Source organism: Ogataea angusta, assembly GCF_019207475.1.
Source record: "Ogataea angusta isolate 61-244 chromosome Unknown 61-244_NODE_1_length_1302399_cov_90.877568, whole genome shotgun sequence".
NCBI classification, from domain to species: Eukaryota; Fungi; Ascomycota; class Pichiomycetes; order Pichiales; family Pichiaceae; genus Ogataea; species Ogataea angusta.
In genome coordinates, this window is record NW_025065215.1 from 1,074,710 (window position 1) to 1,089,094 (window position 14,385).

Consider the following 14,385-nt stretch of genomic DNA (forward strand, 5'->3'; position numbering starts at 1 on the left):
GCACAGCCTTGTCCACCCTACACCCATTACACTCCCCAATCGGGCAACACATCAACAAAAAAACTCTCCCTCTATTTCTTCACCATCTCTTTCCATGGCCCCTTCTACTCCTGGTCACCGAACGGTGTTCAGTAACGCCAGCCCTAATCTGCTCTCCCAAAACCGCAACTCGATCTACGAGGGTAAGAAGATCATCTCGCCCAACTTTAATGTCGTCTTGTCGGACTGGTCCATGTCCAACCATGCTCGCGCAGACATGAGCCTGAAGTTCCCGAGCCAGGACAATTCTGGGTCGCCGAAGAAGCTCCGAAGAACCAACACAGCAGAGCTGCTCGACAGATTCATCCCTTCGCGCCAGACAACGTCTGGCAAGCTTTCTTTGGAAGAGGCGCTTCCTTCGCAATGCCAGCTGCCGTATGAGCACATCGAGTCGCAGACAACCCAGATCTACCAGGACACGGTGGCAGAGGCGTGCGGACTGGCGGTCGGCGAGCGGATCCTGCAATTCCAGCCGCTGCCGCCAGCAAGCAAGAAGGCATCCAAGCTGAAAAGCGGGCAGTTCAAAACAAAGGCCTCGATCTCGACCGCGGCGGCACAGGCACGGATCAAGAAGGTGCCGAGCTGCCCGGAAAAAGTGCTCGACGCGCCCGGCTTTGTCGACGACTTCTACCTCAACCTGCTGTCGTGGTCACGTGACAACATCCTGGCGATCGCGCTGGAGAACTGCGTCTACTACTGGAACGCCACGACGGGCGACGTCGATCTGGCGGCAGAGTGCGACAGCATTGTCACGTCGGTGCGGTGGTCCGAAACGGGCGGGTATCTGTCGATCGGCCTGGACTCGGGCTCTGTCGAGATCTGGGACCCGGAGGCCGGGTCGCGGCTGCGTGTCATGGCGGGCCATCAGTCGCGCGTGGCTGCGCACGCGTGGAACGAGCACATGCTCACGTCCGGGTCCCGCACGGGCCAGATTTTCCACCACGACGTGCGTTTGTCGCAGCACATCGTTTCACAGCTTAATAACCACACCGCCGAGGTGTGCGGGATCGAGTGGCGCAGAGACGGGATGCAGTTTGTTTCTGGTGGCAACGACAACGTGGTGAACATCTGGGACGCGCGCTCTAGCGTCCCGCAGTTCACCAAAACCAGCCACACGGCTGCCGTCAAGGCGTTGGCGTGGAGCCCGACTCAGACGAGCCTGCTGGCCACCGGCGGCGGGTCCACGTGTCGGCGGATCCATTTCTGGAACACCACGACGGGGGCTCGCGTCAACACGATCGAGACGAATTCGCAGGTTTCGTCGCTGCGGTGGGGGTACTCGAACGGCATCGGCACAGAGATCGCTGCCACACACGGGTTCCCCAACAACGACATTAGTATCTACAGCTACCCCTCGCTCCTAAGAACGGGGGTTGTGGCTGGTGCGCACGATTCCAGAGTTTTGCATAGCAGCCTTTCGCCGGACGGCACTACGCTGGCGACTGTGGCTGCGGACGAGAACCTCAAGTTCTGGAAGCTTTTCGACTTGCAGACTGAGGTCGCCAACACGGGCAAGGACATTGCAGTGACCACCATCAGGTAATACCATAGACCTAATTTTTCTCAGAGTAGACCTTCCGTTTTCGGAAGGTGGTAGGATCAGAAACATTTGATAACGTTTTTCTAACTATTTTCACCACCATGAAGACTCCCAAGGTCGAAATCCTGGGCTTTGCCGACTGCAAGAAGGCCGCGCGCACGCTGTACGAGTCCTTTGACAACGACGACGTGGCGCGGTACGTTTCGCGCCACCTCGAACACGATCCCGAGCTCAAAAAGAAGTGCGACTTGCTCATGTACGAAGCGTATGTGCATTCGCATATTCTGAAGGGTCTGGTTGTCGGCGTGAAGGGCGCGGACCACGAGAGCCACGACACGTTTGAGACCGTCGCTGTTTTCGCGCGCCCTGACTCCGGCGCCATCGACGACTACCTCACGCTTGTGCGGTCCGGGTTTGCCAGACTCGCCTGGCTGACGGGCGCAGAGGGCCGTCGTCGAGTGTTTGGCACCCTGTTCAAGGTGCTGCACGACAACTATGCCACCATCATGGCTGTGGACCCAGACGGCGCCAACACATGGACGCTTGTGTATCTGGGCTCGACCCCGCGCGCCCGTGGGAAGGGCAACGTTCGCGCCGTCATGGACTATGTTTTCACCAGCCACATCGACCCGGCAAATGCCACAACGTACTTGGAAAGCAGCTCGCTGAAAAACCTGCCCATCTACGCCAAGTTCGACTTTGTGCCCGTGGCCGATATCTGGCTGGGGGACAAGACGAACAAGGCCGACAGGGCTAGGATGGACGTCATGGTGAGGGGCCCGAAGGGACAGCGGTGGAAGTACGCCGACGAGATCCGCAGAAAATTCAACTACGAGCTGTCAGAGTAAAAAAGGATAAAGCGTATCCTTATATAGTCTCGCACATAATATTAAATTATTTAACACATTGGCGAAATTTTTTTATTTATGTTTCCCTCAGACGAGCACCAAAACACATACCAGCCAAAGACCATAAAGGCGCTCACAGACGAGAAAGTGTACACGTGGATCGTGGAGCTCGTATACGGGCCCAACAAGGAACAGGCCCTGCTTGAATTGGGCAAGAAACGGGAACTGTACGACGACCTGGCACTGGTGCTGTGGAACTCGTTCGGAGTCATGACAAGCCTGCTGGAAGAGATTGTCGCCGTCTACCCGCTGCTGTCGCCGCCAAACCTCAACACGCCAGCGTCGAACCGCGTCTGCAATGCGCTCGCGCTGCTGCAGTGCGTCGCCTCCCATCCCGACACCCGTACACCGTTCCTCAACGCCCAGATTCCACTTTTCCTGTACCCGTTCCTCAACACCAACTCGAAGCAGCGGCCGTTCGAGTACCTGCGGCTGACGTCGCTCGGCGTGATCGGCGCACTCGTCAAGAACGACACCAGCGAGGTGATCCAGTTCCTGCTCACCACCGAGATCATCCCGCTGTGTCTCAAGATCATGGAGTCCTCCTCGGAGCTCTCCAAGACAGTCGCCATCTTCATAGTCCAGAAGATCCTCATGGACGACGCTGGTCTCGCGTACACGTGCCAGACCTTCGACCGGTTCGAGGCTGTTTCGAACGTGCTACGGCTCATGATCGACCAGCTCGTGGCCAACCCTACTGCACGCTTACTTAAGCACGTGATTCGGTGCTACTCTCGTCTGGCAGACAACCCAGAGGCGCGTATTGCGCTCCGGGAGCGGCTTCCCGAGGCTCTGAAAACCGACGTGTTTGCGTCGCTCCTGCGCGACGACCCGGCCACCAAAACGTGTCTCTCGCAGCTTCTCATGATGATCCAATAAACACTATTTTTCTGCTTACCATATTTTTTTTTGTATTCTTTTTTTGTTTCCACGTATTTGTTTTGCCATGTCCACCCATACTTACAAAAAGTTCGAGAACATCGACTCCGGCACGCTGCCGGACAAAATGACCGTGTATCAGGAGTGTTTACAGGCGTTCAATGCCAGTCCCATCCACGCCAAGCGGTGTAGACTGTTGTTGTCTCGGCTGCTGAGACTTTTGTATGCGGGCGAGACTTTCCCCAAGACAGAGGCCACTAACCTGTTCTTTTCCACGTCCAAGCTGTTCCACCACAATGACAGCTCGCTGAGACAGCTGGTGTATCTGGCAATCAAGGAATTGTGCTCCTTGTCGGACGACATTTTGATGGCGACCGCTTCGATCATGAAGGATATCCAAGGCGGCGACATTCTGTACAAGCCGAACGCCGTGAGAACGCTGGCGCGGGTTTTGGACGGCAGCACCATCCACGCCGCCGAGAGGGCCATGAAAAACTGTGTTGTGGACAAGAACCCCAACGTTTCGTCGGCCGCGCTCGTTTCGTCGTACCACCTGTTACCTGTGGCCAAGGACGTTGTGAGAAGATGGACAAACGAGACACAGGAGGCCATCTCCTCGAACAAGGTGTTTCCGCAGACCCAGTACAACATGCACGAGCACTACGGCGCCAACAAGCTCCTCACAGCAACGTATACCTACCAGTACCACGCGTTGGGTCTACTGTACCATTTGAGAGACCACGACAAAATGGCGCTGATGAAGATGATCCAGCAGTTCAACACACAGCAGCCTTTGAAGAGCTCGCTGGCCACGGTGCAGCTGATCAGGTACGTTGGCAAGCTGATCGAGGAGGACTCCAACCTCACACAGACGCTGTGGCCGTTCTTCCCTGGCTGGCTCAAGCACAAGAGCGACATGGTCGAGTTGGAGGCTGCCAGGACGATATTGTCGCTGCCCAAATTCCTGCCGGAGCAGCAGATGCAAGCCATCAACACTTTGCAGACCTTGTTGTCGGTTCCAAGGACGGTGACGCGGTTTGCGGCCGTGAGAATCCTCAACAAAATCGCCATGAAGAGCCCGGAGAAAATCATGGTGTGCAACTTGGAGCTGGAGTCGTTGATCAACGACGCGAACAGATCTGTGTCGACCTACGCGATCACGACGCTGCTCAAGACCGGCAACTCGGAAAATGTCGACAGACTGGTGAAGACGATCAGCGGGTTCATGGACGACATCTCGGACGAGTTCAAGATTATCGTCATTGACGCCATCAAGACCCTGTCGCTCAAGTTCCCGGACAAACACAAGTCCATGCTGAACTTCCTGAACGACGTGCTGAGAGACGAGGGAGGCTTCAACTTCAAGAACGCCATCATAGAGGCGATCTTCGACATCATCAAGTTCATCCCGCAATCTAGAGAGCTCGCCTTGGAAATGCTTTGCGAGTTCATCGAGGACTGCGAGTACACGGAGCTCGCAGTTAGAGTTTTGCATCTTTTGGGAGAGGAGGGGCCAAAGACATCGAGCCCGACTCTGTATATCAGACACATTTACAACCGTGTTGTTCTGGAGAACTCGATTGTCCGGTCGTCTGCGGTTATTGCGCTGTCCAAGTTTGCTCTCATCGGCAACGACTCCATCACAAAGAGTATCCAGATTTTGCTCGAAAGGTGTCTGCAGGACGTGGACGACGAGGTCAGAGACAGAGCTGCACTATCCCTCAAACTGCTCTCTACCAAGGACATCGAGCAGGCCAAGGACTTCATCGCACCCACGTTCAAGTACTCTCTTCCGGTTCTTGAGCAGCAGCTCGCTCTCTATGTCAACAACCCAGACAAGGAACACTTTGTCCATCCGTTCGACATCAAGGCTATCCCTACAATGACCGAGGAGGAGGCCAAGGCTGCCGAGTTCAAGGAGAAGACTACGATCTACGACGAGCCGACCGCGCAAGCTCACGAATCCTCGCCCGAGGAAGAAAAAGTGCCGGACTCGACCAAGCTTGCTCTGTTGCAACAGCAGTACGCGCAGGAGCTCGGTGCCATCCCAGAGATCGCTGCCTACGGACGTCTGCTGCACTCGTCTGCGGTTGTCGAGCTCACTGAGAAGGAGACCGAGTTCGTGGTCACTGCCGTCAAACACATCTTTGAAAACCATGTTGTTATTCAGTACAACGTGCAGAACACGCTGACCGAGATCCAGCTGGAAGACGTGTCGATTGTGGCCCAGCCAGATAACGAAGACTACAGTGAGGAGTTCCTCATGCCGCTCGATGTTCTCAAAGCCGGCTCGAGCGGGTCCATCTACGTCTCTTTCACCAGACCAGAGGGCATCGTTCCGGCCGTGTTTGGCAACACCCTGTCCTACACCACCAAGGACGTCGACCCGTCGACCGGCGAGCCTGCAGAGGGCGAGGAAGGCTTCCCAGACGAGTACCAGGTCGAGGATCTCAGCATTGTGCCGGGCGACTATGTGGTTCCGGCGTTCACCGGCAACTTCACTCACGCTTGGGACGAGCTCCAAAACGAGAGTGTGGCCGTGTTCAACCTTGGCGACGCCGCCACCATGGACCTCCAGGACGTTGTTCTGAAGCTGGTCAAGACGATGTCCATGATGCCCGCTGAGTCGACGGACGTGGTGACCTCGGGCTCGAGCCACACGCTCAAACTCTACGGAAAGAGTATTGGCGGCGACAAGATTGCCGCCGTTGTGCGCCTGGCAAGCAGCTCCAAGGGCATGATGATGAAAAGTCAGGTGAGATCGAGTGACCCAGAGCTCAGCGAGCTCGTGGCCAACTACGTTGAGTAAACAATCTTTTGAAAATAGTCTAACTGAACAGCAACCAAGGGTTTTTATGTATGTACAGGTGGCCGCCTCTTTGGCAATCTAGTTGGTTTCGAATCCGTAGCCTCTCATGCATTTTTTGTATGCCTCGATGATCTCTTTGCACTTTTCAGAGTCCGAGCCGTTGGTCAGCAGACACTGGTCTCTCTGCTGTTTCTCGTCCAGGCACACGCAGCAGGGCTTTGGCTTGTCTGTTTGTTAGTCTGGAGGTATGTGCACATACTTTGTTTGGCTTGTTCCGACATAATTAGTAATTGACAAAATAAAAAAATATATTTGAATTAAATAAATTCGTTAAATAATGTTAGAAGCTGAAAAATGGCGAATTGTAGAGCCGTACGGATCCACAATTGTGTGAATTCTCCAGACCTGTTTTTTACGTACTTTCCCAGAATATGCCATGATATATCTGTAGCGATCGCTTTGATCCACCAAAGACCTCCAGCAGCGGCCGGCTCTCTGGTACCTCCGTGACACCATCTTTCCGGCTGTGCAGAAATAATTCAAACAATTATTGCTTGCCATGTCGGACAAATGCCAGCTTCTGGGCCCGTTTGCGCTTGTAATCCAGGCGTTTCTGGGCGTGCTCGCTCTCTCGTCGCTCGTGTGGAAACGCTACCGCGAGTACCCGAACCGCAGGCCCTGGAAAATATGGTTTTTCGACGTGTCCAAGCAGGTAATTGGGGCCTTTGGTATCCACATGCTGAACGTGTTCATGAGCATCCTGGGCGGCCACTCTGACAAGTGGGTGGCATCTGTACCAAATCAAACGTCGCCGTACTATTTCGCCAGCCCGCCAAACCCACCAGCCTCCCCGCCACCTCCAGAACCAGACTTTGACAATCCGTGCGACTACTACTTTCTCAACATCCTTTTCGACACAACCATCGGCATCCCGATCCTCTGGGGCCTGCTGCATGTTATCTACACCCTCGCCAGAAACGCAGGCATCGAGGGAATCGAGTCTGGCCAATACGGCAATCCACCACGATACTCGTACTATTTCAAACAGCTAGCACTATATTTCATCGGGCTCGTGTCCATGAAACTCATAATATACATCCTGCTTGTTGTGTGCCCGTTCCTGGTCCACCTGGCCTACTGGCTGCTCTCGTGGTCGGACGCCGTGCCGAATCTCCAGGTCGCCTTTGTGGTCCTCATATTCCCGCTCATCATGAACAGCTTCCAGTACTACGTCATCGACTCCATCATCCAGAGCCCCGAGTACTCGCACCAGCACGCCAAGTCGCCCGACGAGCGCCCCGAGTCAGAATAACCGATAGAGACCTGCCCCCGTCCGGCTTACGTAATATACGAAACACAGATATATAAAAAAAGCTAGATCCGAATCTGGGCACGTTTGTTTATTATGCAGCGGACCCACGATCGTTTGAAACAGGCACCGTCGGCCGATCCTCTGCTTGACGGTGAGCGCGGCAGGCTGCCGTACGCGGCAAGACGCTCGCCCCAAAGCAGCAAGGTCCGCGTGGCCCTTATCTGTCTGCTCTGTTATTCCTTCTTTGTTTCACTTATCAACTTGGGGCGGGGCCTCAAGGACGATGGCGACGCCGTCGTGACCTTTGCAAACGGCAAGAAGAACATCATCATGATGGTCACGGACGGCACAGGCCCGGCTTCTATCAACATGGCCCGCTACTTTAGACAATATAGGGACAACCTCGACATTGACGACGTGTTGACTCTGGACAGATACTTTATAGGCTCCAGTCGCACACGGAGCGAGTCTTCGCTGATCACAGACTCTGCGGCCGGCGCCACTGCGTTTTCGTGCGCTCTCAAGAGCTACAACGGTGCTATTGGGGTGGATGGCAACAAGCAGCCGTGCGGTACCATTTTAGAGGCTCTGAAGCTGAAAGGCTACAAAACGGGTCTTGTGGTGACGACGGGTATCACTGACGCCACCCCGGCCTCTTTCAACGCCCATGCCGACTACAGGTTCATGCAGTCGCTGATTGCGAACCAGCAGCTGGGATTAGACACCACGCTCGGCCCGGTCACGGATCTCATGATTGGAGGAGGCAGCTGTTTCTACTTGCCAAAGTCGCACCCACAGGGCTGTCGCGATGACGAAACAAACCTGCTGGAAAAGGCCAAGGAGATGAACTTCACTGTGGCCACGAACAAGCACGAGTTCGACCAGCTGCAGCTGGGCAACAACGCGTCTCTGCCGCTTCTGGCTTTGGTAGCATACTACAATATACCCTACGAATTAGACAGAGATGAGACAGAGTACCCAAGTCTGGAGGAGGAGGTCAGGACTGCACTGAAGCTGCTGACTGATGCCACCAGAGACTCGGACGAGGGCTTTTTCCTGCTGATTGAAGGTTCCAGAATCGACCACGCAGGCCACTCAAACGACCCGGCAGCACAGGTCCGCGAGGTGCTGGCGTACGACAAGGCGTTCAAGGCCGTCATCGACTACATCGACTCGGCAGATACTGAGACGTTCATGGTATCCACGTCGGACCACGAGACCGGCGGGCTTGCTGTGGGACGCCAGGTCGGCCCTGGATACCCTGAGTATTTATGGAAGCCAGAGGTGCTGCTGAATGCCACCAAGTCGGGCGAGTATCTGCGCAAGAAGTTTCAGAGTTTCAGGGAGCTCAACGCGGAGAAAGACAAGCTGGAACAGTTCATCAAGACGGAAATCCTGGAGAACGACCTTGGAATCGCAGACTACACCGACAAAGAGGTGTCCCGGCTGCTGGAGCATCAGGAGCAAATACACGATCTGCTCGTGGAGATGGTGTCTGTGAGGGCCGAGGTGGGCTGGTCTACCCACGGCCACACTGCCGTGGACGTGAACATCTATGCGCACAGCAACACGGAGCGCGGACGGGCCCTTTTGCGGGAGCATCTTGCCGGAAACGTCGAGAACACCGATATCGGCAAATTCTGGGAGCAGGTCACCGACTCTGACTTGAAGCACGTTACGCATCTGCTACGGGGAACCAAGCACGTTCCGACGGCCGCAGACGAGCAGGAAAGCGTGCACGCTTACGAGAAGGAGCACGGGTTTATTGACCACCGTGCAGAGGCACCAGAACAGCCATTATAAGTAAAATGCCATTTATTTATTCTGTTATCCCGTGTAGGGGTGTACTTTAAGACGGTGGCGGAGATGGGGCAAGAAGAAAAAAAAAATACACCAATTAATTGACCTTCGCCCTAAAGAACCAGGCACAGCTCCAGTTACTGCCTTTTGAAACAGTCCTCAGTCCCCTGTTGCCTGTATACATTGTATACAACGCACTTGTCCAGATCCTGGTATACTTTTGATGCCGCTGTTCAGAAAACAGGGCGCTCCCTCTGAGTCGCCCAAGGCCCAGCCCAGCGTGATGATCAATCAGGACGACTCAGATTTCTCTTTGTACCAAACAATGTCGAATTCGCCGGTGGCCGACTTTCCGCACGGTCTTCCGGGCCGGAGTCGCAGTTCTACGGTGGCCAGGTTCAAAAATCTATTCAATCCCCACGAACATCAGGCTGCAAGGATGGAACGGGCTGCTGGCTCGGGTAGTCACACAAGGAAGGCGGCGTCTCCACCCAAATCTGCTGGATCCTCCAACAGCTCGCCCAAGCTGGAATCTGCTGCGGAACACAAGCTGATTCCCAACGCTGAGCTGGTAGAATCACTCAGCAAGCTCAAGATGATGCCTCCGGTGGCAGAAAACGACCTGGACAGCGTGATAGAGAATTCCGAAAAGCCAGTGAGGCCGCCGGCCTCGATCCCCCAAAGCGGCTCCAACGCGTCGTCCTCGTCGTCGGTCACATCTCAGGCACCTGCTCGTGGCCGCTCGGGGAAATTCATGTCGAAGTTTCTTGGGAACAACTTGTCGGAGGAGTCGTTGTCGCCGCCGCTTTCTCGATCCAATTCCAACAACTCGCGCCAGCGGTCGAGTTCCGTGTCTGTGGCGAACTCTGAGAGCAGCCAACAACCATACAATCCACTCAAACACACTTCATCTGCATCTTACTCCCAAATTCACCTGAACTCCCAAAAGGAACATCTCATGAAGCTCAAGAACGGGCGTCTCAAAATAGCCCCGGACGGATCTGTCCACGAACACGACTACCTCAAGTACCGGACGCCGATCTCGAAGAACACCAAGTCGTGGTGGGGATGGACCAAGAAGAGAGAAGTCGAGGACGACGAGTTCTTGAGCATCGAAAACAGTATCAGTCTGCTGCCAGACTCATACTCACTGCAGCTGATGGAGCTCAAGAGCGACCCAAAGAACTATCGCTGGAACTACGACGATTCCGACTCGGACTCGGATTCGGACGACGACTCGGAAGAAGAGGAAGATGACGACTTTGATGACGAGGCTGACGACCAGCTCATAGAGCCGATCATCGGCAAAGACCAACTCACGCTTATGAACATGATGATGGAGAAGATAGAGAAACCAGAAAAATTCAAAGAAAAGTTGCAGACGTCAAAAAACAAGAAAATGACATTGAGCTCCAAGTACGGCCATATTGGAGGCGTGGTAGGCAGGGGCTCGTTTGGCACGGTCTGCATTTCCGCTTTGCAGAACGCCAACAACAAGAAAAAGAAGTCTCTTTTTGCCATCAAGCAGCTCAAACAGCGCCCAGGAGAGAGCCTACATCATTTCGGAAACCGTGTGACGTCCGAGTTCATGATTTCCTCGTCTCTGACGCACCAGGCCGTGATCAACGTGTACGATTTGATGGTTGACCCGGTGACAATGACGTACTCACAGGTGATGGAGTTCATGCCGTGCGGCGATCTTTTCACGCTGATAGCCATGACAAACGGTCTGGAGGTGGTTGAGTGCGACTGTTTCTTCAAGCAGATTCTCAACGCCATCACGTACCTGCATTCCGTGGGTATCTCGCACAACGATCTCAAGGTGGAAAATTTGCTGTTGACACGCAAGGGACAGCTCAAGATCATCGATTTCGGAACCTCTGCCGTGTTCAAGACGGCGTGGGAGGACAAGGTGCAGTTCTGCAAAGGCGCTTGCGGTTCCGAGCGGTACGTATCGCCGGAACAGTTTGTGCCCGAAAAAAGCTACGACCCGCGACTCGCAGACATCTGGTCGCTCGGCATTATCTATCTGGTGATGCTATACGGCACGTACGTCTGGGAGATTGCGAAACGGAGCGACGAGAGCTACGAGCATTTCCTCGAGACCAGAGCGATCTACGACTACACGGCGAAGTCGAAGTCTGCCAGCAAGCAGTTCCGACTCGTGAGAAAAGGTACCTTCAACCAGATAGAGTCGATCTCGAAGGGCCCTTGTGCCAGCTCGCGACGATACGTGCTCTACAACATACTGAACCCAGATCCCAAGTACAGAATGCGGTCGTACCAAATTTGGCAGAGCGAATGGGTCAAAAGCATTCACGTTTGCGAGGCTGGTAGGGGATACCTGTCGCAAGAGGACTATATCGACATGGCGTACAAAACCCTTAACGAGGAACAGGCTATACGAAGGAGTCCCGAAGCGTAAGGTTGTGTACATTAATAGAAACAGCGAGTTAGTTCTCTTACTTTGATATAGACACACTTTTCATTACCTACCTAAGCAAGGAAGTACTCTGGGAATTGTCTCATGTTCTCCTCCAAAGAGCCCTTAGTGGACAGGAACTTGACGTAAGCACCGTCATCCTTGACCTCGTTGTTTTGTCTCTTAGCAGCGTACTCCTCTCTGTTCAATGGAGTGAAACCCCACTTCTTGGAGATGATGATCTTTTGCTGACCTGGGAACTTGTATCTGGCTCTTCTCAGACCTTCAACAACAACGTCCTTGTTGGAGTCCTTGGTTCTGACAGAAAGCAGGACTTGTCCGATATCAACACGGGCAGCCAATCCGTGTGGCTTACCCCAGGCACCTCTCATACCTTGTTGCAGTCTATCGGCACCGGCACACGACAACATCTTGTTGATTCTCAGAACGTGGTGAGGGTGGACTCTCACTCTCATGTGGAAAGAGTCTCTTCCGGACATCTTGGTGATGTATTTGTTGGCGCAAATTCTGGCAGCTTCCAAAGCCTCGGACGAGAGCTGTTCCAACTCGTTAGAAACAAGGTGGACACATAGTGGGAAGTCGTCAACGCTAGCCTTCTTTCTACCAAGGTCGAAAATTCTGATCTTAGCGTCTGGGACACCTCTGTTGTATCTCGACTTTGGGAAAGGCTTGTTCTTACAGTATCTGTAACATCTAGCTGGTCTTCTAGCCATTCTGAGGGGTTAGCGTTTAATTGCCGAGGGCGATATACTCACTTTATAGATATTGGAGATTAGTAATTATTTCACGGTGTTAAAAATTTTATGTGGTTTAGCCCTGGTGCGGGTCACATGACAGAGGGTTGAGGAAAAAAATGATACCAGCCTTGCTTACTCGCCACAGGGCAGCTTTGCCACAGATCAAATTTTATGCAAAAAAATTATTATTTTACATATCTATAATGGGGCGGTATTCGGTCAAGAGATACAAGACGAAGCGGAGAACGAGAGACCTGGACCTCATACACAGCGACCTGTCCACTGCAGAGTCGATCCAGAGTCTCAAGCACCAGCCTCAAGACGAGACAAAGCCCGGACTGGGCCAGTACTACTGCATTCACTGTGCAAAGTACTTCCTCGATAACAAGGCCCTAGGCGCGCATTTGAAGGGCAAAGTTCACAAGAGAAGAGTCAAGGACCTGAGCAAGCTTCCGTACACCCAGCTGGAGGCCGAGGCTGCCGCAGGAACCAATCTGAACAAGTATATCGAAAAAGTGAACGAGTATCAGCAGAAAGAGCCTGCTCGTGTGGAGCTGGAAAAACAACTACTGGCCACGCAGTTGGAGGAGAATGACCAGAAAGACAGTTTAGCGCAACAGGAGCTTGCTGGAGAAATGGCTGTGGAGTAAGTCATCGAAGATCTTTGATTTGGAAGGGTAAATCTTTCAGTACCACATGGCCCGTTTTCGTTGAAGTTCGATCACATTCGACATATAGATTATCGCTCTCGTGCGGATGGAACCCCGACTGGTTGCAGTTCGTGATTACAGGGATCCCCGGAGGGTCTGTTAGTCTGAAGATTCCCAATTGGCGCTCGAATTTGGGAGAACAGACGACTGCTATAGCCTCATTAAGCATGATTTGGTAAGAGTTTTGTGTGTGTAAATCGACCGACGACAGGAAGCACGACTGTGTGGGGTGTGTATGAATCCATCCGAGCACGAACAGGTCGAGATTGTCAATGAAGTCAAACAACTTCTCCTCGTTTTTGGTATTGCATGTATTGGGAGTCGAGTCCTGCTCGGGAATGACGAGATAGTTGATGAAAAAAGCGTTTCTATTAAGTTTTCCGCACAAGATTCCGCAGGTCTCGAGTTTCTTGGACGTGTTCTTCTTGGCGATGGAGAGAAACTCGTCCACGACTTTAGGGGGCAGAAACACGGTTCTCAGCGGAGAGCCTCCCTCGGTGAAATTGACAGTTTTATGGAGTACCGTGGGGGCTGGCTCATTCTGGACAGCGGACTCTTGTTTAACGCTCTCTATTGCAAACTCGTTTGGATAAGATATCTCAAGTTTGATCTGGGAGCTATTGGCGCTGCCGGAGGAAAGCGAACGTAGTTTTGTAGCCAGACTTGCATCGAGCTCAGGATGCGGCTCGGGCGTCACCGGAGCGGTGACAGACACTGTCTTGGGCTTTGTGGCAGAAGCGCGGCTCTGGGTTACTCGTTTTTGTCTCTCCTGCTGCCTGGCGTACCTTTCGTCCAGGACTCTTCGTATGCGTTCTGCCTCGCTCATGATCTCTGGCATTTTCTTGCACAAGCTCTGGTACATCTGGTAATTGGCGGTGCCGTCCTTCTGTTGTTTCCAGCTGCGCAATTCCGGATGCTTGTAGAGCCTGTTCGCAAGCAGATCGACGAATCGCAGGTAGAGCACGTACGTCTCCGAAACGTTCCCGTCTGTGGCGTAATAGCGCGCATGTTTGAGCATCGTGGAGGCGGATCGGAGCCAGACCTTCAGAGGAATGGCGTTGGAGTACTCGTAGCTTGTGGCGATCGAATTGAGAAGTTTGGGGTTCTGTAACAGCGCAGAGTCGCCATTGGTGGAGGAAACCATGAGAGTAAATATAACCCCCGAATTACTTGATATCTATTTAATTGTAGTAGCTAAAAAACACGGC

General features: G+C 53.4%; 10 protein-coding genes across 10 annotated transcripts; 8 read left to right on the plus strand and 2 right to left on the minus strand.

Moving 5' to 3' along the window:
* Nucleotides 1–94: 94 nt before the first annotated feature.
* Nucleotides 95–1,582, plus strand: KL928_000657 (uncharacterized protein; the record flags this gene model as incomplete). Its single annotated transcript, XM_043206376.1, has 1 exon — nucleotides 95–1,582. The coding sequence occupies one exon, from the start codon at nucleotides 95–97 to the stop codon at nucleotides 1,580–1,582; it is 1,488 nt and encodes a 495-aa protein (XP_043062552.1).
* A 98-nt stretch (nucleotides 1,583–1,680) lies between these two features.
* Nucleotides 1,681–2,427, plus strand: KL928_000658 (uncharacterized protein; the record flags this gene model as incomplete). Its single annotated transcript, XM_043206377.1, has 1 exon — nucleotides 1,681–2,427. One exon carries the CDS (start codon nucleotides 1,681–1,683, stop codon nucleotides 2,425–2,427), a length of 747 nt encoding a protein of 248 aa, XP_043062553.1.
* A 78-nt stretch (nucleotides 2,428–2,505) lies between these two features.
* Nucleotides 2,506–3,366, plus strand: KL928_000659 (uncharacterized protein; the record flags this gene model as incomplete). Its single annotated transcript, XM_043206378.1, has 1 exon — nucleotides 2,506–3,366. The coding sequence occupies one exon, from the start codon at nucleotides 2,506–2,508 to the stop codon at nucleotides 3,364–3,366; it is 861 nt and encodes a 286-aa protein (XP_043062554.1).
* Nucleotides 3,367–3,493: 127 nt separating this feature from the next.
* Nucleotides 3,494–6,175, plus strand: KL928_000660 (uncharacterized protein; the record flags this gene model as incomplete). The annotated part of the gene is made up of 1 exon (XM_043206380.1): nucleotides 3,494–6,175. One exon carries the CDS (start codon nucleotides 3,494–3,496, stop codon nucleotides 6,173–6,175), a length of 2,682 nt encoding a protein of 893 aa, XP_043062555.1.
* A 559-nt stretch (nucleotides 6,176–6,734) lies between these two features.
* On the plus strand, nucleotides 6,735–7,487 carry KL928_000661 (uncharacterized protein; the record flags this gene model as incomplete). The annotated part of the gene is made up of 1 exon (XM_043206381.1): nucleotides 6,735–7,487. The coding sequence occupies one exon, from the start codon at nucleotides 6,735–6,737 to the stop codon at nucleotides 7,485–7,487; it is 753 nt and encodes a 250-aa protein (XP_043062556.1).
* A 93-nt stretch (nucleotides 7,488–7,580) lies between these two features.
* KL928_000662 (uncharacterized protein) lies at nucleotides 7,581–9,290 on the plus strand (the record flags this gene model as incomplete). The annotated part of the gene is made up of 1 exon (XM_043206382.1): nucleotides 7,581–9,290. The coding sequence occupies one exon, from the start codon at nucleotides 7,581–7,583 to the stop codon at nucleotides 9,288–9,290; it is 1,710 nt and encodes a 569-aa protein (XP_043062557.1).
* A 220-nt stretch (nucleotides 9,291–9,510) lies between these two features.
* On the plus strand, nucleotides 9,511–11,712 carry KL928_000663 (uncharacterized protein; the record flags this gene model as incomplete). The annotated part of the gene is made up of 1 exon (XM_043206383.1): nucleotides 9,511–11,712. The coding sequence occupies one exon, from the start codon at nucleotides 9,511–9,513 to the stop codon at nucleotides 11,710–11,712; it is 2,202 nt and encodes a 733-aa protein (XP_043062558.1).
* Nucleotides 11,713–11,783: 71 nt separating this feature from the next.
* On the minus strand, nucleotides 11,784–12,443 carry KL928_000664 (uncharacterized protein; the record flags this gene model as incomplete). Its single annotated transcript, XM_043206384.1, has 1 exon — nucleotides 11,784–12,443. The coding sequence occupies one exon, from the start codon at nucleotides 12,441–12,443 to the stop codon at nucleotides 11,784–11,786; it is 660 nt and encodes a 219-aa protein (XP_043062559.1).
* A 227-nt stretch (nucleotides 12,444–12,670) lies between these two features.
* KL928_000665 (uncharacterized protein) lies at nucleotides 12,671–13,117 on the plus strand (the record flags this gene model as incomplete). The annotated part of the gene is made up of 1 exon (XM_043206385.1): nucleotides 12,671–13,117. One exon carries the CDS (start codon nucleotides 12,671–12,673, stop codon nucleotides 13,115–13,117), a length of 447 nt encoding a protein of 148 aa, XP_043062560.1.
* A 1-nt stretch (nucleotide 13,118) lies between these two features.
* KL928_000666 (uncharacterized protein) lies at nucleotides 13,119–14,321 on the minus strand (the record flags this gene model as incomplete). The annotated part of the gene is made up of 1 exon (XM_043206386.1): nucleotides 13,119–14,321. The coding sequence occupies one exon, from the start codon at nucleotides 14,319–14,321 to the stop codon at nucleotides 13,119–13,121; it is 1,203 nt and encodes a 400-aa protein (XP_043062561.1).
* Between the last annotated feature and the right edge of the window lie 64 nt (nucleotides 14,322–14,385).